Here is a 26,817-nt window from a genome sequence, read left to right on the forward strand (position 1 = left end):
AAACTTATAAATAAATAACTGATAATATAATTTTAAAGATTTTAATAATTCATATAACCTATTGACAGCTGATAATAACTATAATAACTAATACCAGTTAGATTAATTATTTTAATAATATAATTATTTGACATGCTATTTCTTGTACATATGAAATTGAAGAGTTGAATAAAACAAGCTAGCTAGCATGACAATAAAAAATTGTAACAGAAACATTCGTCGTCTCCAACTCTTCCATGAACAATCTCAGAAACTTTCATTCATTGACGAATTATTAAAACTAACCACTTCATCTTCTTCTAATATTATTTATATATGTTCTTCATGCTAGCTAGCATGTTCTCATCATGCTTAAATTCAGCCACCCAAATATGCATGCACTAGTTTATGCTCATCCGATCGTAAACCGGATATATAGGATAACATATTGTTAACAGGTAATTGTTTCTACTTTTCTTTTGAACATTTGGACGTTAACGATTGACTTGTTATGAGTCGGTTTGGATCGGTTTTATGCTAAAACCGAACCAAACACCGAAATTTCAGCTTTTAAGTTTTTGAAAACCGTTCGGTTTTGCCATTTTAAAAATTTTGGCCTGAAAAAAAAAAGATAGCCAAAAATAATGAATTTAGCTTGAAACTTTTTGTTACTTAATAATAATGGATTATTATGCATTTGGATTATTAGTTTATTACATGCACAACCGATACTGAACCAAAAGTTCGGTTTTTACCAAATCATCGGTTTATGTTTCAGTTTCGGTTTTTTCTCACACCCTTGACTTCTTTTGATGATTCCATGTGTCCATGAAATATTCACTAAAGAGTTTGTGATTGAGAAGATAAATATTGTTGTTTACAGGTGTGAACTATCAAATACTGCAAGCTGCAACTACACCTGTAAACTGCTTGTGAAAAGTGAAAAGTCCTCTGAGAAGAATCTCAAAATGAGCAGCCTAAAGCTAGGAGTCGAGGTCCGAAGCGCCCATGGACTTATGGCTAAAGACGGTCAGGGTTCCGCGAGCCCATGCGTCGAGCTTCAATTCGATGGTCAAAAGTTCAGAACCACGGTCAAACAAAACGATCTCAACCCGTATTGGAACGAAACTTTTTATTTCAATATTGCCGACCCGAATAACCTCTCGAACCTTACACTCAATGCGTGTGTATACCACATTAATAAAGGAACCGACTCGAAGTCGTTAATGGGTAAAGTTCATATTAACGGAGCGTCATTCGTCCCTTATTCAGACGCGGTTGTTTTTCACTACCCGTTAGAAAAACTAAGCTTTTTTTCACATGTGAAAGGCGAACTGGGCCTTAAAGTGTTTCTCACGGATGATCCGATAGTTAGATCCCCGGGCCCAATACCTCGAATGGATACTTCTTCCCATGGTCAAAACGGGTCAAAGGATCCGTTTCCAGATCCATTTTCGGATCCACTTCCTCAAATGGATACTACCTCCCGTGGGCGAAACAAGTCTAAACGTTCACGAAAAACATTTCGGCACTTGCCAAACCCAGACTTTGTCGAGGAACCTCAGTTTCCTCCAGAAAGCACGAGAAGTCAAAGTCAAAGTCAAAGCCAAAGCCAAAGTCAATATCGAAGTCAACCGAAAATTGTCCGAATGTACTCAGGATCTTCATCACAGCCAATGGAGTATTCTCTCAAAGAAACAAGCCCGTTTCTTGGAGGCGGTCAGGTCATCGGGGGTCGGGTCGTGAACAAAAATAATAAACAACGGGCCCGCACTCACGACCTGGTCGAACCGATGCAGTTCCTATTCGTTCGGGTTGTGAAAGCACAAGACCTCCCAGATATGGACATTACGGGAAGTCTCGACCCGTATGTTGAAGTACGGGTAGGGAACTACAAAGGAACCACACGATACTTTTCAAAAACATCGAGCCCGGAATGGAACACGGTGTTCGCATTCTCTCGAGAACGACTGCAAACAACGGTTTTAGACATTGTGGTTAAAGATAAAGACATGATAAAAGATGACTTTGTCGGGATGGTTCGTGTGAACCTTCATGATGTCCCGAAATGGGTCCCAGCCGAGAGCCCGTTAGCTCCCGAGTGGTACCTGCTAGAGAGCAAAAAGGGTGACCGAACTAAAGGTGAACTAATGCTTGCGGTTTGGTTTGGGACACAAGCCGATGAAGCGTTTCCCGAAGCGTTTCTTGTAGACCAAGCAACGGGTGGTGTCGATAGCTCGGTTGCTTCGAAGTACACTCGGTCAAAAGTCTACAACTCTCCTAAACTTTGGTATGTTCGGGTTAACGTTATTGAGGTACAAGATCTCGTGTGGGCTGATAGAACCCGGGTTCCGAATGTGCATGCAAAAGTACAGATTGATAACCGCATTTCGAAAACGAGACAGGTTCACGCGCGAAATGCAAATGCATTATGGAATGAAGATTTGATGTTTGTAGCCGCTGAACCGTTTGACGATCGTATAGTTATTACTATTGAAGATCGAATCGGGCCCGCTAAAGAAGAGACATTAGCGAAGGTGTTTATACCATTAAACACTGTCGAAAAACGGGCCGAGGATCGGCCCGTTCTTCCCCAATGGGTTAAGCTTCATAACCCGAGTGATGATAATGGTAGATTTGCTACTCGGCTCCAACTTCGGGTTTGTCTTGAAGGCGGGTATCACGTGCTTGATGAGTCAACTCGGTATAATAGTGATTTCAGACCGTCGGCGAAACAACTGTGGAAGCCCGCGGTTGGGTCATTGGAACTCGGGATCTTAAATGCTAGCGGTCTCGTTCCTATGAAAACCCGAGATGGTATGGGTGTGACAGATGCGTATTGTGTTGCTAAATATGGTCAAAAATGGGTTCGGACCCGAACCGTTATTGAAAGTTTGAGTCCAAGGTTCAACGAGCAGTACACGTGGGAAGTTTTCGACCCGTCAACGGTTCTAACCGTGGGCGTTTTTGATAACTCTCAGCTCGAGAAAGGCTCCAATGGCTCCAATTTGAAAGATGTGAGAATCGGGAAGATTCGAATAAGAATCTCGACACTTGAAACGGGTCATATATATACACATTCATACCCATTGCTAGTTCTTCACCCGACGTGTGTTAAGAAAATGGGGGAATTGCATTTGGCGATTCGGTTTTCGACTACTTCAACTATGAATTTAATGTTTTCGTACTCGAAACCGTTGTTGCCAAAAATGCATTACGTGAGGCCATTGGCGGCGGGTCTGGTGGAAATACTCCGCCGCCAAGCGGTTATGACAGTGGCGGCTCGGCTCAGTAGAGCCGAACCGCCACTAAGGAAAGAGGTCATTGAGTATATGACCGATGCTAACTCAGATTTATGGAGTATGAGGAAAACAAAGGCTAATTACTATCGGTTAATGTCAGTTTTAAACGGGGTTTTCACGATGAATAGACGCTTTCGGGAAATTTGTTTATGGAAAAAGCCCGTTATAACTGTGCTTTTTCATATCGTGCTCGTGATGCTCGTGTGTCTGCCCGAAGTCATTCTGACAACAGGTTTCATGCTCATGTTCCTAACCGGGCTCAGGAACTATTGGTTTAGGCCACAATACCCGCCTCATATGAACACACGGTTATCACACGCAGACGTGGTTCAACCCGATGAGTTAGATGAGGAATTCGACATGTTTCCGTCATCTCGGAGCCCGGATATTATTCGGCAACGGTACGACCGGTTACGCAGTCTTGCGGGTCGGGCCCAAACGGTGTTAGGGGATATAGCAAGCCAGGGGGAACGGGTGCAGGGACTTCTTAGCTGGAGGGACCCACGGGCTACACTTATATTCATGGCATTTAGTTTTGTTGCAGCGTTTGTGGTATATTATACGCCTTTACAAGTGCTAGTGACACTGACCGGGTTTTATGTTATGAGACACCCACGGTTTCGTGGTGGGTTGCCACCTACATTTATGAACTTCTTTAGACGACTTCCAGCGCGTGCCGATAGCATGTTATGAATAAGCTAAGGCAGGTTTCTGTGTGGACAATCATGTGTGGTTTTCTTTTTTTCAGAAAGCATTGAGAGCAGTTGAATTGTTTGAAAAACTTTGGTAAAAAATTGTAAATTTGTATATGATTTGACCCATGCAGAAAACTGCTGGCCTTGTTTGTAAATGGAGGATTGTTGTATATGTGTAAAAAGCGAAGTCAAAAATGACCTGCACGATATCGACTCATTAAAATCTACTCAAATTAAGCCAAACATAAGCAAGGTCGGGCCTGTATTAAAGCTCGTTTAATAAACAAGCTCGAGCCTAAGCTTCTTATATCAAGTTTGACTTGACTAAGCATGCTAGCATAAACAAGCCTATCATTTATACAAGTTATGTATTTAATATAATAAATATTATTGTACATATTATTATAGTTGGGTATATATAACTACAATTGTAATTATATTTGTATACATCAAATAACTGAAATAATAAACAAGTCTAACTTGAAGCTTTAAAATTCTCACAAGTCAGGTTCAAGCTCTAATACAAAGCATGAAACAAACCAAGGGTGAGCTTGAGCCTATCAAGCTAAACAGGCCGAGCTAAACTGAAAACCAAAGTTCCAGTTGTCAGTTCAGTTTTACCCCAAAACCGACCCAAACCGAACCGTGCACAAAGTTCATTCCTTTTTTACCATGCAAGCACCAAAACCCCCTAATTTCTCAAAACTAGTAAAAAAAATTAATCAACAAAAACAATTTAAGCCCAACTTCAATATTTTGGGCAAAAAATAGTTTCTTCCCAAAACTTTCAAGCTCAAAAGGCAAAACCAAAACCGAACAGTTTTCGATAGTTCAAAGTTCATTCCTTTCACCAAAATTCAACTGATTTTGCTCCATGCAATCACCAAAATCCACCAATTTCAAAAAACTAATAAAAAACAAACATTAATTAGTAAAACAAAACACTTAATTTATCCATGCAAACCTCATGTTTGAATCCAGATTCTACTAATTTCGACCTCTAACCCCTTAAAGAAATCAGTGTGTCGGCAGGCCGTGAGTTTGATGACGGGTTCTCATGGCTGATTATAAAATGTGATATGAAGGCCTTCAAAAGCACATTGGTTTTGACATCAATTAAATCTGATTCCATTAACTAAATGAATATCACATGCAGAATGCACACCAAACAAATCCGTTCAAAGGAAATAAAACATGATGATATGTCCATCAAGAAAACCGTGGCAGAATTTGAAACTTTAGGGTTTCAGATGAAAGAAACAAGGCACACGCACAAGCCAACTCGACAATGGCTTAGCATGCCCTTAACAAATTAACCTATCCTAAGTGGTAGAAGAAATGATAACCTAAAAATGGCACACATATCTCACATAGAAAAACCTTAAAAAAGGATTCGGTTTGGTGAGTTATGGCACAGACCCGATATCTTTGAAGTATTCATGCTCCAGTGCGGTCCGGGCTGTAATTCTTCTACTCGGATCCAAGCACAGCATTTTCTGAAAATAATTGCATTGATAATTGAAATCAGTGGGAGAATGAATAAACTAATGTGGCAATTTGTTTATACTTACACGTAAGAGATCAAGACCGGTTTTTTCAAGATTCGGGACAACGGGTGCCAGGTCCTGAAGAAAAGAAAAGGATGCACCGATTGGCGATTAATTCTTCTATAAATCATTTAAAATGAAATGGAATATTAAAGATTAAGGAAATTGATGCTTTGATGGTATAAATGAAAAAGATTGATCACCTTTGATGACCATTTTGGAAAGGCGGACTTAAAGTCGGGTAGTGCAGTCACACCGGGCCATGTATCTTCATTTGGAGATCCCATGATTCTATAATTAAAGAGACGATGTGAATGAGAGGAGAACATGTGTACATGTTCATAGACTCTTAAAACAAGGTTGATCATGTGTTTACTAGATACTAATCATATATAACACAAAAGTCACAATATGAATGTGGGTCAATCGAACTGAGTCAGTAACTCAATACAATGTTGTAAAAAAACTAATGCTTCTACTTTCTATATGTATGTATGATTACAAGAATCATATTTGCATCATTACAACAAATGATTATCTTTTTGAATGGACTGATTTAGAAGGTTTTATGCATAGAAGTTGTTCCACACATATGACTCATTTACTTTTAAGCTAATTTTTTTAGAATTTGTTTGACCTGTTAAAGATAAAATTAAGTAGTGTATAATAAAAAAATGAGTCGAATATGCCACCATTAATCATGCAACGATCATCAACTTCATTTAATGAAACCAATAGTGACATATATGCATATGATTATTCTAGCTATAATCAGAAGCAATTAGAATATCATTTTGCACGAAAGGAATGAGAGATATGACGATATCTTCTGATAAAAAGGAAATAACATAACTTATCTTAATTTATTAAATCACAGTTTTAATAGGATAAAACCTGAAAATCTTGAAAAGTTGATCAATCTCAGATTCTCCAGGAAAGAGTGGTCGCTGGGTGACCATCTCAGCAAATATACAGCCGACCGACCACACATCCACAGGAGTAGAATAATTACGGGATCCAAGAAGAATCTCTGGTGCTCTATACCACAGTGTAACCACCTAAAGAAACAATAATTCTTGTGGTAAATGTTAGAAGTTATAACATCTATGTCTATAAATAACATTATAAACTACCTCATGTGTGAAGGTCTTGACAGGTATGCCAAAGGCCCGGGCCAATCCAAAATCTGCAAGCTTTAACGCATTGGTACGACGATCAATCAAAAGGTTTTGAGGTTTTAAGTCTCTATGGAGAACTCTATGAGAATGACAATAAGCAATGCCACGTAGGATCTGATATAGAAACATCTGCATGTTGATCAACATAACATAATGTGAGATAGAATCAAATCTTCAATTTCTTAGTCATCAAATAGATCAATGTAAGACATGTGTGCATGCATAAAGTCTTTTAAGTTACTTTTACAAGACGCGGGTCCTTTGAAAACTCGGGACACGAGTCCATATGCTTCTTCAAATCCAAATCCAGATACTCAAAAACCAGATACAACCGTTTGTCACTGTGCACGACATCATGTAACCTATCACCAAATAGTCAGCATTCACTACATATCATAAACTGATAAATACATATAAACGTGTTACCTGACAATATTTCCATGTTGCATCTCTTTCAAAAGTGAAATCTCTCTGATAGCTGTGCTCGGGACACCTTCATCTTCTTGCTCCAAACGAATCTTCTTCAAAGCAATTGTTTCATTGGTAAGTTTGTCACGTGCCTTGTAAACCACACCATACGTTCCTACACCAATCTTCTCAACCTTCTCATACTATAGTTTTATAAACATATTAAAATATACTGAAGCAACACATCAAATATATCTGACATAAAAAGTTGGAATGCATTATCATACCTGGTCCATCAAAAGTTAACTGATATTAACTCAACTGTATCTACATTCAAACAGCAGCAAATAATAACACAATATGAGAAACTTCAATATTACCTAAATGACATGAAATCAAGAGCATTTATCAAACAAACAGGAGCGAATACATCCATGATCCAAATAAACAAATTCTAGCAGACGAATATTTAATCATGTCATAGAATGCACAAAATCAAATTATCAAACAACAATGTCATGTGTGCATTACAATGATAATGATATCAAACTGTTATATTTGACTTGATTGAAGTGTAGTTTCATTTATCTATATTGCAGACGCTAAAGTGTTGCACATTTCGCGATCTTATCATCATGAGAAACATCACCGTTTCTACTGATTTCGATCAGAGATTCAGTCCAAACTGACTCTAGATACGAAGATTGCATTATTTGGGAGAAATGTCAATGATATCTACTAAACTGTTTTGAGGCTAGCAAAACACTGTTTGATATAATTGAAATGCACAAATGTCATTGTTGTTTGATTTAGTGTCTTTGTTATATATTATTTTTGGCTTTAACAACAATGACATTTGTGCATTTCAATTAAATCAAACAGTTTTTTACTAGCCTCCAAAGTCCACACAGTTCCATACATATCATTGGCATTAATCTTTGATCGAAATCAGTAAAAAACGCGATGTTTCACAATTCGCGATGTTATCGCCGGTTGAAACATCGCTGTTTTTACTGTATTCAGTCATTGACTAATGTGAATGATATGTATTGAACTGTTTGGAGGCTAGTAAAACACTGTTTGATTTAAATTAAAAGGCACAAATGTCACTGTTGTTAGAGCCAATAATAATAATAATAATATATAAGAAAGACACTAAATGAAACAGCAATAACATTTGTCCTGTAAACGGACCAAACCGAACCGGACGAGACATTGTCCGTGTTCGTCCGTTAAGCTTTTGTCGGACAAACGGACGGTTCACGAACACTCTACCGAATGAAAATTCGTGTCCATGTCCGTCCATTAAGGAATTAAGTTTGTCCATGTCCGTCTTTTAAAAAATTAAGTTTGTCCATGTCCGTTTGTAAACGGACACTGATGGACAAACGAACACTAACAGATACTAATGAACATTAATGGAAAAACATACATAAACGAGTCTAATGAACAAACGAACATAAACAATTACATATTAATTTCAAAAAGTATAATCATTACCGGACGTTCACGAACACTATTGAACGACCGCGGTCTCTGTCCGTGTCCGTCCATTAAGCTTACCGAACGAAAGTTTTTTGTTCATGTCCGGTTTTTTAATTAAACGGACGAACATAAACGAACTTCTTGCCGAACAAACGTCCTATTCGTTTACTACAGCTTATTGTGCATTTCAATTAAATAAAACAGTGTTTCACTATCCTCTAAACATTTCAATACATATCATATTCACATTTCCCCCAAATAACACAATCTTCATACCTAAACACAATTTAACCTAAATATATAAATCTCTAATCAGACTCAGTGACATCAGCAACGTTTCTAACAACAATAATATCGCAAAAGTTAAGCATCTGTAATCCACATGAATCAAACTACACTTCAATAAAGTCAAATGAAGTCAACAAGCACATGTAATGACGTACGTTCTGAATCGGTAACGTATAATATCATAATAAAAGCAAAATGCGTATTAATCAATGAATATAAAGTTATATTCTACATAAAGTAGTCGAAAACTGGAAGGATTGAAAGCATAGCTACCTGCGATGAAGCGTTTGTATGAAAGACGAGAGTCCTCTCTGCTGCTAGGTTTTGGGGAAGACACGTTGAAGATATTATTATTATTATTATTATTATGATATATGGAAATGGAAATATGGTGAGTGTATTAATCAATCAGTCACCTATTTTTTTTACTTTTTTAGTTATAAGTATTTCTTTCCCATTAATGTGGAATGTAACAAGTAGACTTGGATAGTGTGTTTTTATGTTACGAAAATTAAATTCATGTGTTAGTGGCTTTTAATGTGGAATGTAACAATGTAAATTGTATTATCATTTTAAAATTTTGATCTTAACAAGAATCGGCAACCTCATAGATTTAGCTGATTCTTTCTTCATTTGATTTGTTTTCTCGCTCTCTTTAACATGGGACCTATCACATACACAAACATGTAAATTCACGCAAAAACAAATGATATTCGTTAACGTTTAAGAACAAAACGACATATAAACTAGCAAGAAAAACCGTGTGTTTTACAACACATCAAGTAGGACCAAATCTAAGCCTTAACTTGGTAGATATGAACAACAAACCCTTGTCTTTGCAGATTTGGAGATTGAGTGTGATAAATTGGGATGTTGGCGGATGTCGGCCAAAGAGATTACTGTAATCGAGAGGGAAGTTGAAGAGACTATATAACGATAAAGAGAGTTTTAAAACCCTCAAGGAGTTTAAACAATAAAAAGAAAACTTCAAGAAGATAAACAAAAATTCAGTAAATATATGGGTGAGCCATGTAACATTCGTCATTTTTTGTCCTTTTTGTATTTGTATTTATATTTGTATCAAAACCCGACCCGATTTGTAAACCGAATATTTCAATAATATAAAATAATGAGTTTTTATGTTTCATAATCATCGCTTACTTTTTGGATTTTGCTACTTGTTTGTATTATTTGACTTGTTTAAACCTTTTTTTTAAACACATGCAAGTATTGATATAAACCATGAAAACAACTTTGACTACTACCCTATATATACAAGCTTATCCCTTTCATTTTCTCTTGCTCGTTTCATCTTCTTTCTCTCTCAAACAAAGAACACCATTCCTAACCTTCAAGATTCATAATAATCAAGCAACAACCTTCTTTAATTTTGTTTTGTTACTTACTAATTGAATCTTGTGGTACAACATATATATAATATGCACCCCTTGTTTCCTTAGGCTTTCATCTTCTCCGGCCATGGTCGGTGGAGGTGATATGCTACAAGGCAAGGCTTCATGGAGGACTCATTGTAGTTCTTGATTATACTATTTTCCTTTAATGCTTTACTAGTTTGTTTATATTGTAAGTAGTTGAGCTTTCTAATTCATGTTTAAAGAGTTCCATGGTATTGGGTATGAAGTCATTAGTCTCGGTTTTATCCCGAGATTAGAACCGAATCAAGACCGAACCAAGACCAGACTCTTGTTTACTAGTTTTGTTTGAAATAGTTAAATAAACATGTTTATGTAAGATTTGAATATTATAACTTCTAAAATCATTTTTATAGTTCTATAGTATTTGGGTATGTGGCAACCATCCTCGGTATCATTCCGAGTCAAGGACTGAACCAAAACCGAACTAAACCGAGTTCACTTGCTTAAGACACACAAATGTGTTTTTGGCTACCGAAACTCATCTTTTCTTCAAGAATGCATTTTAAATTAATTTCAAGTTATTTTATCAACATACTTGGTGTGTCGGAATCCAACTCGATCTTATAACAAGTTTGGACCGGTGAACCAAATACTCGCTTAACGGACGTTAAGGTTTTTCACAGTAGAACTATATACCTGGTTAAGTCTTTTTGATTTTATTGAGTTATCTCAAAACATTTTGGAAAGTTGACTTTGAGTTTAGTTAACAATCTAGACCCAAATTGACAAATCCGAACACTCGATTAAAACCTTGTTTTGGTATTTATATAACCAAGGGTCTTGCAATAGTGCATTATAACCCACATAAGTTACTTAACATAGGCTGAGTAATATTTATGAATGAAATACCAAGACCCGGTTTCGAGTAAACTTACTTTTTAGAACATGTCTTTAATTTCCCAAATATTTACATTTTTAAACCATAAGCTTCATTATTTACTTTACTTGTCATATTTTACTTTAAAACCTTCCAAGACTACCTACTAACTTAAGACCCGTTTAATCTAGGTCTTGCTCATTAACCCGATCTCCGATTATTCACGAATCAATCTTTCAAGTTACTTAGTTAACGTGAGTACATTTCATCCCCCGTTTTCACTTTTATATTTTAGGGGTAACATGGATACTTATTCAAGACAAGAATGATGTATTATACACATTTCTCAAACCACAAACTTTAGGGTGTATGATACTTAGAATACTTGCTCTTTTGTGTGTTATATGTCTCGTATGCTTTACGTGCACGAGTGTTTATTTTTATGTTGTTGTTGAGCCTCATTAAGTATGATCATACGCTCCCCTAACTACTTAGCCTTTAACTACTTAGCCTTGTGCTAGTAGAATAGGGCCTCATTATCCAAGTATGTTGGTTATTACCGATTAGAAAGGATCCTCATTTACATATGTTTTATATGCCACGATTGATGCTTTTATTTATGGTCTCATATACTTTTGTGGATTTCACTCATATTATATATACTCAAAACTATGAAATTGCTCACCAACATACGTGTTGACAAATATTATTTTATGCATTGTTACAGGTTTGATTATTACTTGAGTTGGAGTTTGAAAACGTCATTCTATTTCGATACCGCTAGGTTATTAGAAGAATGAACAATATTTATTTCTCGTATTTTGGTGTTTATTTGTATGAACAATATGTGTTACTTTTGTGATTGAATGAAATTAATGAGTTAATTAAATATTGTCACTTTAATAGTGTCTTGTGTTCTTAGGCAATACGTTGCACCCCGGCATGTTCCGCCGCCTTGGTCGGGGTGTGACAAGCCATGTCAAAGAGGAACACACCATTAAAAAAATAGAGATTTGTACATTCGACCTTCTATAACTTTCGCAGTAAACGTTTCTTTATACTTGTTTTATTTATTTTGTAATGTTTTTCTTTTTTTTCAACTTATTGTAATTTTATTATTCACTTATAGTGTGTAATATATCCATGACATCTTCTGATTCTTAAAGCTATTATCGATCGATCCAACTAGCCCAACCAGTGAATCGGTAAGGCGTCTGGTTTGATGACAAGTCCGGTTAGAATACATTTCGATAAGAATACCTAATTCGCTAGATACATACGAATACCTAATTAAAGCGTAGATACTCAAGAATACCTAATCCGCTAAAACCTTTGATTCTAACATCACTTGCACATCTTGGGTTTTGAGACCATGGACGTGTGACCAAGAGACTAACAATTGATACCTTTTATATGCAAAGGAGATATATTTTAATATTTTAATAAAACATCATTTCTCATTTAAAAATGATAATATATCCTTAAATTGGTATAAACATTGAATGTAGGAGTCGAAATCAGTCACATATATCTACACATCTCTACCCTTGTTTACTCTCTTTTAGCATTGTGTATGATCACCTATGAATGCTTTTAAAATAATGAGTTAAGTGTCATTTTAGTACCTGTGGTTTGACCAACTACGCAACTTTAGTACCTATTTTTTATTTTGTGCAAATGGCTACCTCGGTTTCAAAAATCTTGCATTTTTAGTACTTTTTGTTAACACCGTTTATTTTGTTCGTTAAATCAGGGACACTTTGGTAATTTCACTATTTTCTTCTCACCACCTTCATACCACCACCACCACCATGTCAACACACACACACACACTAAACCATTCCGGCGCCGGAATCCAAACGTGTAACACCGCGTCTTTTACCCTCTTTAATTTAAACCTAAATATACTAACTTAGAAAGTATAGGGACCAAAAGTGTAAATGCTGAAAATGTTGTCCCATCGCGGTACGCGACGGGGTAACACTCAACCCATCGCGTAGCGCGACGGGCTTGATGAGTCACCGGACACGTGTCCAACACCGTGTCAACACGTGGCGCAATGTGACAGGCCACGTGTCATCACCGCATAAGACGGCGTAATATTGCGGCGCTGCGGTACGCGACAGGTCCCAAAGAACTGGTCGCGTACCGCGACGGGGTCCAAAATCGCCTATAAAAGGGGGGTGACGGGCATGAGCGTCATTCATCCCAAACACACCTCCATTTACACACACTTAACCTCGAAAGGCGTGCCCCGTTGCCGTAACAAGCCTGTAAGGCCCCGTTACCGGTAACCCTACTTTCGTGTTGGATTTACTCATGAACACAGTTCTAAATATCAGAGTTAATTAAAAACTTTACGCGGAATATAAAACTTTCATAAAACATTACATATCAATTCATAATCATGTCTTTAAACATTCCTCTTGTCTTTCAAAATCAAAACGTAACTTATAAAACATATCGGATCTTCAGATGCCAGGCTTTAGTCTTCTGCCATGTGTCCTCCACTCAAGCCAGCTGTCTCAACCTACTCACCTGCGTGCATACTAAAAGTCAGCTACGCTGAGTGAGTTCTAGTTAGTCATACACTACCATGCAATACCTTGTTACATACATACGTACTTAACCTCATAACTTTCTTTCATACACACATAAGTACTCATACCTTCATTCTTACTTACATACTTTCTTTCTTACTTACATACTTTCTTTACATTCATAATCGTACGTTTTAAAGAGCCTTTCGCCCTATAACCTCACAGATATTATAAGGGTCTGGTCCCTAACATCACAGATATTATAAGGGTCTGGTCCCTAACATCACAGATATTATAAGGGTCTGGTCCCTATCATCACAGATATTATGAGGGTCTGGTCCCTAACATCACAGATATTATTAGGGTCTGGTCCCTAACATCACAGATATTATTAGGGTCTGGTCCCTAACATCACAGATATTATTAGGGTCTGGTCCCATGTTTTCAAATATTAGTAGGGTTCGATTCCCTCTTCGTTACCATACAACCATACATCATACCTCGAGTATTATTAGGGCTCGGTACCCCTTTTGTAACCATACAACCATACAACCGTCATTTCCTTCTTTTATTAACTTTCTTACGTTCATACACATAAACATACATATCATACTTGCCATATTTATAACGTTACAACCTGACAGTACGTGCAATATCCGAAGATCGTTCACGAACCATCAAGCAATCATTCATACATATCACATATATCACCTATGGCATACACTTATCACTTTGGATAAATGTATTAACAACACATCAAGTATGCACACAGCCCCGAAAACATAACAAGGAATGGGGCTAGAAACTCACCTGGATCCTGTTACGCTCGCCGTTGATTGTAATTCCTTTCTTTAACTGGGCTCGGCTAACTGTATAATATTTACATATATCAATTACTGCTACCACTATTACTACTACTCATTTTCGATAACCGCCTTAACACATTTTCCATTAGGTTTTTAATTTATATCATAAACGAACTTCACTTCAGGCGAATCTTGGAAACAACTTGGTTCTGGCTTGATTCGATCGAATAGGAACACGTTCGATCGAATACAACACGTTCGATCGAATAGGAACACGTTCGATCAAACAGGAACACGTTCGATCGAATAGGAACACGTTCGATCAAACAGGAACACGTTCGATCGAATAGGAACACGTTCGATCGAATGAGTTGGAGACCATTCGGTTGCTTCCCTATTCGGTCGACTGGACTTGTTCGATCTACGCATTCGATCGAATGGACTGATTCGATCGACTGGTTCGATCGAATGAGTCTGATTCGACTCCTTCAAGCTGGGCGACGGAGAAACCCACGGGTTTTCCAGATTTTCCAGATTTTTGACCCAAAATCGAAGTTTTTGACATGGAAATGCTCGGGATTGAAAGGGCTATCGATTCCTAGTACTTTTAAACACAAAAGCTTGCATTTTGACACCAAAACAAGGCGGTTTTTGACCCGAAAACTCAAGTTACGTTTTTGCTCGATTTGAGGCCGAAATGGTTATGAAAACGGATGATTTTCGAGAGGGACTTACCAAAAACGATTAGGAACAAGATTGTGGACTCGGATTTGTGATTTGAGAACTTTCTCTCTCTAGCTTCTCTCTCTAGAAATGAGAGTGTTTGGGTGGGTGTAAGTGAAGGAAGATGGTGAAAATGGTGGAAGTGTCAAGAACTTTCGTTTATATACTACGGGTTTGGTTAGGCTCGGGTTGGCTTCCTACGGGTCGAGACAGGCCGAGTTCATAAAATAACTAAGCCCAAGACCCGTTCCTTACTCGACATTAAATAACTAAAACGTGAATTTACTAAACATAACTTTCTTTTATTTATCAATATAAAAATTTTAGGATGTTACAAGTCTTCCTCCCTTAAAGAGGTTTCGTCCCCGAAACCTAACTATTACATAAACAAACTAGGGTAAAACTTGCGCATCTCATCCTCGACTTCCCAAGTAGCATCAGATCCCTTGCGGTGTTTCCATATCACTTTGACCAAGGGTATAATCTTGTGACGAAGCTGCTTCTCCTTGCGATCAACGATCTTTATCGGTTGCTCGATGTAGTTCAATTGTTCATCAACCTCAATGTCCATTAATGGCACGTGAGACGTGTCATCAGCTAGACACTTCCTCAGATGAGAAACATGGAAGGTTGAATGAATTCCTTCTAACTCATCGGGTAAATCCAGTTTGTAAGCTACTTCACCCACACGTTTTACAATCTTGAACGGTCCAATGTACCTCGGACTCAACTTTCCTCTTTTCCTAAAACGGATAATCCCCTTCCAAGGCGAGACCTTAAGCATCACATAGTCGCCAACGTTAAACTCAATTGGTCGTCGCCGCTTATCCGCATAAGACTTTTGTCTGTCTTGAGCGGCTTTCATTCTTGCTTTGATCTGATCGAACTTTGAAGACGTTTCTTGAACCACTTCTATACTTTCCATTTCCTTCTGACCAATCTCACCCCAACACACCGGGGTTCTACATCGTCTACCGTACAGCATCTCAAACGGTGGCATACCAATACTCGAATGGTAACTGTTGTTATAGGAGAACTCTGCCAGATGCAGATGATCATCCCAACTTCCACCAAAATCTAACACGCAAGCACGTAGCATATCCTCAAGGGTTTGGATCGTCCTTTCAGACTGTCCATCGGTTTGAGGATGATACGCCGTACTGATGTTCAACCTCGTCCCCATAGCTTCATGAAATTTCTTCCAGAACCTCGAAGTAAACCGTGTATCCCTATCAGACACGATCGATAACGGTACTCCATGCTTGGTTACAATTTCTTTAATGAACAAGCTTGCTAACGTTTCTGACGAGATGGCCTCTCGTATGGGCAGAAAATGAGCACTCTTGGTCAAACGGTCCACAATCACCCAGATGGTATCATGATGCTTAGCTGTACGAGGTAGCTTAGTTATGAAATCCATGGTGATGTGTTCCCATTTCCACTCAGGTATCTCTAGCGGTTGCATCTTCCCATAAGGCTTTTGGTGCTCGGCCTTGACTTGTAAGCAAGTTAAGCACTTACTAACATAATCCACTACATCACTCTTCATTCCTGGCCACCAGTAATCTCTTTTCAAGTCTTGGTACATCTTTGTAGCTCCAGGATGGATTGAGTACCTTGACTTATGAGCTTCATCTAAGATTCGACTTCTAAGATCACCATGGCGTGGAATCCACATACGGTCAAATCTAGTTTTAACTCCATGAGTGTTTTCCATCAACTCATCTTGCTGGCCATAAATCCTTTCTTTCTTTACTAACCCTTCGTCTACTAACACTTCTGACTGCACTTTGATGATTTCTTCAAAAAGACTTGAGTTCATGATCAACTTGTATGACTTCACTGTTGCAAGGACTTCCTCATTCTTCCGACTTAACGCATCAGCGACCACGTTAGCTTTACCGGGGTAATACTTAATCTCACAGTCGTAATCCTTTATCAATTCTAACCATCTTCTCTGCCTCATGTTCAGTTCTTTCTGCTCGAAGAAGTACTTTAAACTCTTATGATCTGTATAGATAGTACACTTAGTGCCGTACAGATAATGCCTCCATATCTTAAGAGCATGCACTACAGCTGCTAACTCCAAATCATGCGTCGGGTAAGTACTCTCATGGACCTTCAACTGTCTAGACGCGTAGGCTATCACCTTCCCTCGTTGCATCAACACGCAACCTAACCCTTGATGCGAGGCATCAGCACAAACAACAAAATCCTCATCACCATCGGGTAAAGTAAGGATTGGAGCTTGCGTGAGTCTCTTCTTCAATTCTTCAAAGGCTTCCTCCTGAAACTTTCCCCAATTGAATACTATCGTCTTACGGGTCATACCGGTCAGCGGTGCGGCTATCTTGGAGAAACCTTCGATGAATCTCCTATAGTAGCCAGCTAACCCTAGGAAGCTTCGTATATCAGTCGGATTCTGCGGAGTCTTCCAATTCGTTATCGCTTCAATCTTAGCTGGGTCCACGGTAATCCCCTCCGGATTAACCACATGACCTAAAAATTGCACTTCCCTTAACCAGAACGCGCACTTCGAAAACTTGGCGTACAACCTTTCTTTCTTCAGAACTTCCAATACCTCTCTCAGATGCTCGGCATGGTCAGACTCACTCTTTGAATAAATCAATATATCATCGATGAAGACGATAACCGACTTATCCAACATCGGTCGACACACCCTATTCATCATGTCCATAAATGCTGCAGGAGCATTTGTTAGACCGAATGACATTACAAGGAACTCGTAGTGTCCATACCGCGTTCGGAACGCTGTTTTAGGGATGTCTACCTCTTTCACCTTCAGCTGATGGTAGCCTGATCTGAGATCTATTCGTGAGAACCAACTCGAACCTTGCAGTTGGTCAAACAGATCGTCAATCCTAGGCAAGGGGTATCTATTCTTTACCGTAAGCTTATTCAACTCACGATAGTCTATGCACATTCTCATACTTCCATCCTTTTTCTTCACAAACAAAACCGGTGCGCCCCACGGAGAAACACTCGGTCTGATAAAACCCTTGTCGAGGAGTTCTTGCAGTTGGGACATCAATTCCTTCATCTCGGACGGTGCTAGACGGTAAGGCGCCTTCGCGACGGGCTGGGCTCCTGGTACTAGATCTATCTGAAATTCTATCTCTCGCTCAGGTGGCAACCCCGGAAGATCCTCAGGGAATACTTCTGGGTAGTCGCGCACAATAGGAACATTCTTCATTTCTTTCGTCTCGGCCGTAGCGTTGACAACATACGCCAGGTAGGCACCGCACCCTCGCCTTAACAAACCCTCGGCTTTTATCATCGAAATGACATTAAGCCCATAACTCTCCTTATCACCATAAACCGTCACCGCACTACCATCCAATGACTTTAACCTTATCATCTTACTTTTACATACTATCTGAGCCTCAAACTCAGACAACCAATCCATACCCAAGACTACATCGAACCCTCCTAAGGCCATAACATACAAAGTAACAGGGAACTCATGTCCCTCTAACTCTATCTTACAATTCTTCACCATTTTTGTTATTTTCACCGAAGTGTCACTTGCGGTTTCTACTACAAAAGTTTCAGACACTCGGCAGCCTTTCATTTTTGCTAGTTTACTAAACGTCGTAGCTACAAAACTTCTATTCGCACCAGAATCAAATAATACAGAAGCGGAAACATCGTTCACTAGAAACGTACCTGTGACGACATCCGGAATCTGCCTGGCTTGTTCCTGGGTCAGCATGTAGGCTCTAGTTCTGGGCCTAGCTTGATCGGCATCCTTCTTTCCACTACCTCCAGCTACACCTTCAGTGCACTCCCTTGACATATGGCCTGTCTTGCCACATTTGTAACATGTTGGCTTCGCACTGCACTCATTGGCATAATGCCCTACCTTCCCGCACTTATAACAGGCATTCGACCCCATTCTGCATTCTCCACCATGAGCCTTTCCACATTTGAGACAAACATTAGAACTTTTACCCCACTTGCATTCACCACCATGCCTCTTTCCGCAGGTCTTACACGATCTCTTCTCCCACACTTTCTGTTTCTTATCCCTGGAGTTCCATAACTGAGTACCGGGTCGTTTAGCAGGAGTGACCCCTTTCTTCTCTTTCTCTTCGTCCCTTTCCACCCTATCATCCGCGGCCACGTCAGCATAGACCATTTCCGCGAGTCCAACAGCCGAATCAAAAGTAGCAGGTTGAATCGCCCTGACTAACATGCGGACCTTTTGTGGCAACCCCCTCACATAACACTTGATTCTCTTGACCTCAGTGTCAACCATGTCAGGCACCAACCTAGATAGTCGGTTGAACTCCGTGGTATACTCACGATGCGTCATCATACCGGCTTTTAAATTCTGGAACTTCATCTCCGTTCTTTCAACCTCGGCATCTGCACAGAACTTCTTCATTACCAACTCTTTCAAATCTTCCCACTTCATCTCTTTGATCTCTTCACGGGTCTTCCTCTGCTCCACACTCTCCCACCAATACATAGCCTCATCTACGAATGACTGAGTAGCATAACCCACAGCTTGGTCGGGACGGCATTCGCTAATGCGGATAACCTTGTCCATAGCGGTTATCCACTGGAGAGTAGCGATTGCGTCTCCTAAACCAGTCAGCTTAGGCGGGTCACAACCTTTGAAGGACTTATAGCTGCACCCACCTTGTCCTCCTCTCCTATCATCGACTTTCACAGACTTATCCCCACTCGAGGCCCCTCTTTCACCTTCCCCATCCCTTCTACCATCACCACCCGCCCCTTCAGCAGTTCGCTCACGGCTTCCAGCAGATCCTTCGGGATTCAGGTTCTTCACAGCAGCAACTACAGCCTGAACGATGGCTGCTTGAACTGCGGGGCTAAGTTGAACTTCTTCGTTGTTGTTCTGGTCTCCTCCAGCTGCGCTTCCCTCATCTTCGGTGTGGGAAGCTTCTTCCACCGAGGGTTGCCGGACAAGACGAGGCCTGCCACGACGCCCAGTGCGACCCCCAGTTTCAACAAATTCTCCAGCTCCAGCCATCAGTATCCTATATGAGAAAACACAAACATCATCACTCAAGGAACTATTTAGTACAAGGATAGTAAGGCTAACAGGTAATAACAGTGGCCAGTTGTGTTTAGCTGATCACGTTACTTTCCGTGTCCTATACACTTCCCTTTATGAGTCTATTTGTGCTGGTTCTACTTAAGCAGTTTGTCAAATCAAACAATCAATTATTCCTATCCCTGACGTTCACATATCTTTCCTTTCTCATTAATATATATCATTTAATCATACACCTTACCTTCACTGATCTTGCTTGAGCGACACATGGCATTCTTGAACTGGCATCTTCTTCCCTTTCTTACTTAAATCCCATTCTCTGTTCGAGTCTAAGCATGTAGGATGCTTAAATCTCTCGAACTTTGCTCTGATACCAACTTGTAAGGCCCCGTTACCGGTAACCCTACTTTCGTGTTGGATTTACTCATGAACACAGTTCTAAATATCAGAGTTAATTAAAAACTTTACGCGGAATATAAAACTTTCATAAAACATTACATATCAATTCATAATCATGTCTTTAAACATTCCTCTTGTCTTTCAAAATCAAAACGTAACTTATAAAACATATCGGATCTTCAGATGCCAGGCTTTAGTCTTCTGCCATGTGTCCTCCACTCAAGCCAGCTGTCTCAACCTACTCACCTGCGTGCATACTAAAAGTCAGCTACGCTGAGTGAGTTCTAGTTAGTCATACACTACCATGCAATACCTTGTTACATACATACGTACTTAACCTCATAACTTTCTTTCATACACACATAAGTACTCATACCTTCATTCTTACTTACATACTTTCTTTCTTACTTACATACTTTCTTTACATTCATAATCGTACGTTTTAAAGAGCCTTTCGCCCTATAACCTCACAGATATTATAAGGGTCTGGTCCCTAACATCACAGATATTATAAGGGTCTGGTCCCTAACATCACAGATATTATAAGGGTCTGGTCCCTATCATCACAGATATTATGAGGGTCTGGTCCCTAACATCACAGATATTATTAGGGTCTGGTCCCTAACATCACAGATATTATTAGGGTCTGGTCCCTAACATCACAGATATTATTAGGGTCTGGTCCCATGTTTTCGAATATTAGTAGGGTTCGATTCCCTCTTCGTTACCATACAACCATACATCATACCTCGAGTATTATTAGGGCTCGGTACCCCTTTTGTAACCATACAACCATACAACCGTCATTTCCTTCTTTTATTAACTTTCTTACGTTCATACACATAAACATACATATCATACTTGCCATATTTATAACGTTACAACCTGACAGTACGTGCAATATCCGAAGATCGTTCACGAACCATCAAGCAATCATTCATACATATCACATATATCACCTATGGCATACACTTATCACTTTGGATAAATGTATTAACAACACATCAAGTATGCACACAGCCCCGAAAACATAACAAGGAATGGGGCTAGAAACTCACCTGGATCCTGTTACGCTCGCCGTTGATTGTAATTCCTTTCTTTAACTGGGCTCGGCTAACTGTATAATATTTACATATATCAATTACTGCTACCACTATTACTACTACTCATTTTCGATAACCGCCTTAACACATTTTCCATTAGGTTTTTAATTTATATCATAAACGAACTTCACTTCAGGCGAATCTTGGAAACAACTTGGTTCTGGCTTGATTCGATCGAATAGGAACACGTTCGATCGAATACAACACGTTCGATCGAATAGGAACACGTTCGATCAAACAGGAACACGTTCGATCGAATAGGAACACGTTCGATCAAACAGGAACACGTTCGATCGAATAGGAACACGTTCGATCGAATGAGTTGGAGACCATTCGGTTGCTTCCCTATTCGGTCGACTGGACTTGTTCGATCTACGCATTCGATCGAATGGACTGATTCGATCGACTGGTTCGATCGAATGAGTCTGATTCGACTCCTTCAAGCTGGGCGACGGAGAAACCCACGGGTTTTCCAGATTTTCCAGATTTTTGACCCAAAATCGAAGTTTTTGACATGGAAATGCTCGGGATTGAAAGGGCTATCGATTCCTAGTACTTTTAAACACAAAAGCTTGCATTTTGACACCAAAACAAGGCGGTTTTTGACCCGAAAACTCAAGTTACGTTTTTGCTCGATTTGAGGCCGAAATGGTTATGAAAACGGATGATTTTCGAGAGGGACTTACCAAAAACGATTAGGAACAAGATTGTGGACTCGGATTTGTGATTTGAGAACTTTCTCTCTCTAGCTTCTCTCTCTAGAAATGAGAGTGTTTGGGTGGGTGTAAGTGAAGGAAGATGGTGAAAATGGTGGAAGTGTCAAGAACTTTCGTTTATATACTACGGGTTTGGTTAGGCTCGGGTTGGCTTCCTACGGGTCGAGACAGGCCGAGTTCATAAAATAACTAAGCCCAAGACCCGTTCCTTACTCGACATTAAATAACTAAAACGTGAATTTACTAAACATAACTTTCTTTTATTTATCAATATAAAAATTTTAGGATGTTACAAAGCCGACGTGCTGTTTTCTCGTATTTCGTGCAAGAAACGAAGTTATAATCAAGTAGCAATCACTTAAGCGAGTAGATCAAGATCATGCCTTTTTCTTATTGTCAATCTAAGCATCCGAGTTAAGGTAGGAGTTATGTTTAAGTTATTTGAATTATAGCTTAGACTATCAATCGAGGCTATGGCCGTTAACCTTGATCGTATTTTACAAATCATTCACAATCATGTTTTCATAAACGTTACTTCATGATGAGGTAATGTTAAACAAAAGTGATATTTTGACGGGCATGTAGTAACTGGAAGGGGGATGTCATTAGTAGTAAGTTTCTTGCCTAAGGAAAAGTAATTCGCATAAATCCCAATCAACCGAGGGACCCGTTTACTTACCTGGAGAAACTTACCAACGTGATATAACCTATTAGGCCAAAGCATGCTATATCAAACGTCACATAAAACAAGTGTTTTCATTCACAATCAAAGATAAACGATTTCAAGGTTAAGCTTACAATTAGAGGTGCACAAATCGGTTTTTTTAAAAAAACCGGTTCGGTTAATAACCGGACCGGTTTTTCTTGGCCTGGAAAAAAACCGGTTTTTAAATAACCGGACCGGTTTATTAACCGGTTTTTTTGGTGCAAAACTCGGACCGGTCTAACCGGTTAGGACCGGTTTAGAAACCGGTTTTTTTAATTAACCGGTTTTTTTTTTAAAAAATAACCGGTTAATAACCGGTTTTTTTCATAATAACCGGTTTTAAAATTAACCGGTTTTTTCCATAACCGGTTCAGTAACCGGTTTTTTCTCTAGAACTTGTAACCGATATACGAATCGGCGGTTACTAAACCGGTCAAACCGGTTTTTGTAAAAACCGGTTTTCGGTTTAAACCGTTGAACCGGTTCACCAACCGGTTTTTTTGCCCATCTCTACTTACAATCATAGCTTAACATCATTCAAAACATTCATACAAACCTATTTATGTATAGGTTAAGTATCATTCACAATCAATCAATCAGTCAAGGTTTCCAACACCGGCGATACAGGTGAATACGTTCAAACCTTTTTAATCAGTCAAAAAATATTTATACTCAATAAGACTGTAGGTTCCCGCGGGGCGTCGCTGATCGATACGAGATCCGCACGAGGTCTAGGAGTGCGGAATCCTCCTAGACTCGTTTAATGGTGTAGAAGACAAAGAACACGATTACACACATACAAACACACGAACAAACACACGAACGGGATAAACACATCTGCAGATCTTTTATATAATAACCGAAACACATTACATACCAAACACGAAAACAAATGACAGCCGACCCGAGGTGAGTTCTACCTCGGGCCGTCCCACACGACTCTCCCTCTCGGTTTCTCTCTAGACAATTAAACTGATCACAAAACACTCTGACTTTCTGGATACTCAAACCTAAACAAGACACATATATATATAGACAAAACAACTTCACAGGCTTGGGCTTGGGCCAGTAGGCGAAGTTGTTATAACTTCAGGCGAAGTTGTTCTAACTTCGCCTATGGCAGAAGTTGTTACAACTTCGCCTATGGCGAAGTTGTTATAACTTCGCCTATGGTGAAGTTGTTCTAACTTCGTACTTCGTTTCCGCTGATCAGAATTGCATAGCGACGGTCACAAAATGCACCAACAGACTCCCCTTTGACCGTTGCTCTCAATTCTAACAAACACAAAAGAACATCTGTTGCAAAACATGCACCAACAGACTCCCTCTTAACTGATGATCTTCTGTTTGCTCTTCAACCAGCCGTGTCTGAAACTGTCTTGTAGCTTCACAAATCTACCAATCACCCAGCGTCTTCCATATCAGATCTCCCCTTCAGTGTAAGCTTCTCCGACTATATAGATTGAGGTCTTTGAAATGCATGTATCCCCGTGCCTAATTGATCATCTCAACCAATCACGTGAGTCCTTCTGACTTCACAACACGTGAAGTTCTTCTAACTTCACCAACACGTGAAGTTGGGCTCCCTCCACAACTTCACCAACACGTCGGCATACGATAAGGTTTAATCTTCAACTACTCAACATCAAGTGATCAATTTCATCACAAAACCACCTTGACAGAATCTAACACACATGACCATTAATTAATCCGAAGCATCTTCAATCACCAGGGATAACGATCAAGAACATAAACACTTTAATTCTCGATTAAATCCAACTTGTTCCAGAATTTTCACTTTAATAAATAAGCATCACGTTTCAGGATCCAATTCTCGAACGCCTTGAAAATAACATAAATAATATGCTCTGACCGCAATCCAGTAATGACCAAAAACCTTCAGTTCAATTTGACTTTCTTCAGTTGGTCAACCTCGAACAACAACTATTTCATTGCCCACAAACACCCAAATATGTGTCAATATCCAGTTTCAATCAATATCCCATTCACAACCTCAACTCCATATCCAGAGTTGACACGTATTTGTTCACACGTAGGACCAAGAGATAACAAGTTTCACTCGTTGACGGAACAACGTCTTCGGTCTCACAATAATCGCGTACACCTGGCCATACAGACGAAAACTCTTTTTTTTTTTTTTTATAACTTCGCCTAAAGTCAACTTCGTCCCTCCTTAACTTCGCCTGTCCATAACTTCGCCTGTCCATAACTTCGCCCTGTCCATAACTTCGCCTGTCCATAACTTCGCTTAACCTTATATCTTCGCCTAAACCCTAAAATTTAAGCGACAACTTCGCTTGAACCCCATAACTTCGCCTGCGGCGGCTTTTCGGCCAAAAACGCATCAGAAACGTGCCAGAAACATCAAAACGCAGATCTCGAACCATAGCATAAGAGCCTAAGGCTCTGATACCACTTGTAAGTCCCCCCGGAGCGTCGCTGATCGATACAAGATCCGCACGAGGTCTAGGAGTGCGGAATCCTCCTAGACTCTTTTAATGGTGTATAAGACAAAGAACACGATTACACACATACAAACACACGAATAAACACACGAACGGGATAAACACATCTGCAGATCTTTTATATAATAACCGAAACACATTACATACCAAACACGAAAACAAATGACGGCCGACCCGAGGTGAGCTCTACCTCGGGCCGTCCCACACGACTCTCCCTCTCGGTTTCTCTCTAGACAATTAAACTGATCACAAAACACTCTGACTTTCTGGATACTCAAACCTAAACAAGACACATATATATATAGACAAAACAACTTCACAGGCTTGGGCTTGGGCCAGTAGGCGAAGTTGTTATAACTTCGCCTATGGCGAAATTGTTCTAACTTCGCCTATGGCAGAAGTTGTTACAACTTCGCCTATGGCGAAGTTGTTATAACTTCGCCTATGGTGAAGTTGTTCTAACTTCGTACTTCATTTCCGCTGATCAGAATTGCATAGCGACGGTCACAAAATGCACCAACAAAGACGAACGAGTGTTTTGTCTTAACGAGTCAATCAAATGTCTACATGAGATCGAGTAATCTCTAAAATGTTATAATACAAAGTAGAGAATAATATCAACTCAGACCGAATACGCATGTGTCTGGATCCAAACATAACTGTTAAAGCTCAATCAATCAATCAAAGGCAATGAAGCCGCGAGCTTAAACGGTTATGAGCAGTTCTCAGTTTAGGGTCGTTTGGCTCGGGGAATACTGTTGTGTGTGTAGGGCAGTGGTACATATACCGGAAGTAGAAATGCTTCCGCTGAGATTGTCAAGAAAACTACATTTGTATTGTAATCGTCATTCAAAATGTTTTATTGAGTCATACTTGTTCACCAGCATATAGCTGACGTATTTTTCCAACCCATTGCAGGTAATTAAGCATAAGTAGCGATGACAAAGATTGGAGTCTTAGTGAAAATAGAAGCGCGTACAAGATGGCTCCGTTTTTTATATAAAATCCTTGTAAAATGAAAACATATCTTTTGTAAACCAATACTCGGGTATTTAATTCCCGAGTAAATTTTCAATGTAAATTAATATTATATTAAACTTAAAGTCTTCCGCTAAAATTAACCATAAACTCTGATATATTTACAAAACAGGTACCAACT

The 26,817-nt window shown here is 39.3% G+C and overlaps 2 protein-coding genes across 2 annotated transcripts; one reads left to right on the plus strand and one right to left on the minus strand.

Moving 5' to 3' along the window:
• The first annotated feature begins 939 nt into the window (after positions 1–939).
• LOC143596429 (FT-interacting protein 3-like) lies at positions 940–4,127 on the plus strand. The gene has a single exon (XM_077075215.1). It carries the CDS (start codon positions 948–950, stop codon positions 3,972–3,974), a length of 3,027 nt encoding a protein of 1,008 aa, XP_076931330.1. The 5' UTR covers positions 940–947; the 3' UTR covers positions 3,975–4,127.
• A 965-nt stretch (positions 4,128–5,092) lies between these two features.
• LOC143596430 (cell division control protein 2 homolog A-like) lies at positions 5,093–9,184 on the minus strand. The gene is made up of 9 exons (XM_077075216.1): positions 9,156–9,184; positions 7,397–7,436; positions 7,128–7,312; positions 6,943–7,063; positions 6,657–6,830; positions 6,418–6,581; positions 5,727–5,814; positions 5,548–5,601; positions 5,093–5,472 (listed from the first exon to the last, which is right to left on the minus strand). Exons 2-9 carry the CDS (start codon positions 7,403–7,405, stop codon positions 5,383–5,385), a joined length of 885 nt encoding a protein of 294 aa, XP_076931331.1. The 5' UTR covers positions 7,406–7,436; positions 9,156–9,184; the 3' UTR covers positions 5,093–5,382.
• Between the last annotated feature and the right edge of the window lie 17,633 nt (positions 9,185–26,817).

The sequence above is a fragment of the Bidens hawaiensis genome, unplaced genomic scaffold (genome assembly GCF_021521415.1).
Source record: "Bidens hawaiensis isolate Kalapana, Puna unplaced genomic scaffold, B.hawaiensis_p1.1 tig00046382_1, whole genome shotgun sequence".
NCBI classification, from domain to species: domain Eukaryota; kingdom Viridiplantae; phylum Streptophyta; class Magnoliopsida; order Asterales; family Asteraceae; genus Bidens; species Bidens hawaiensis.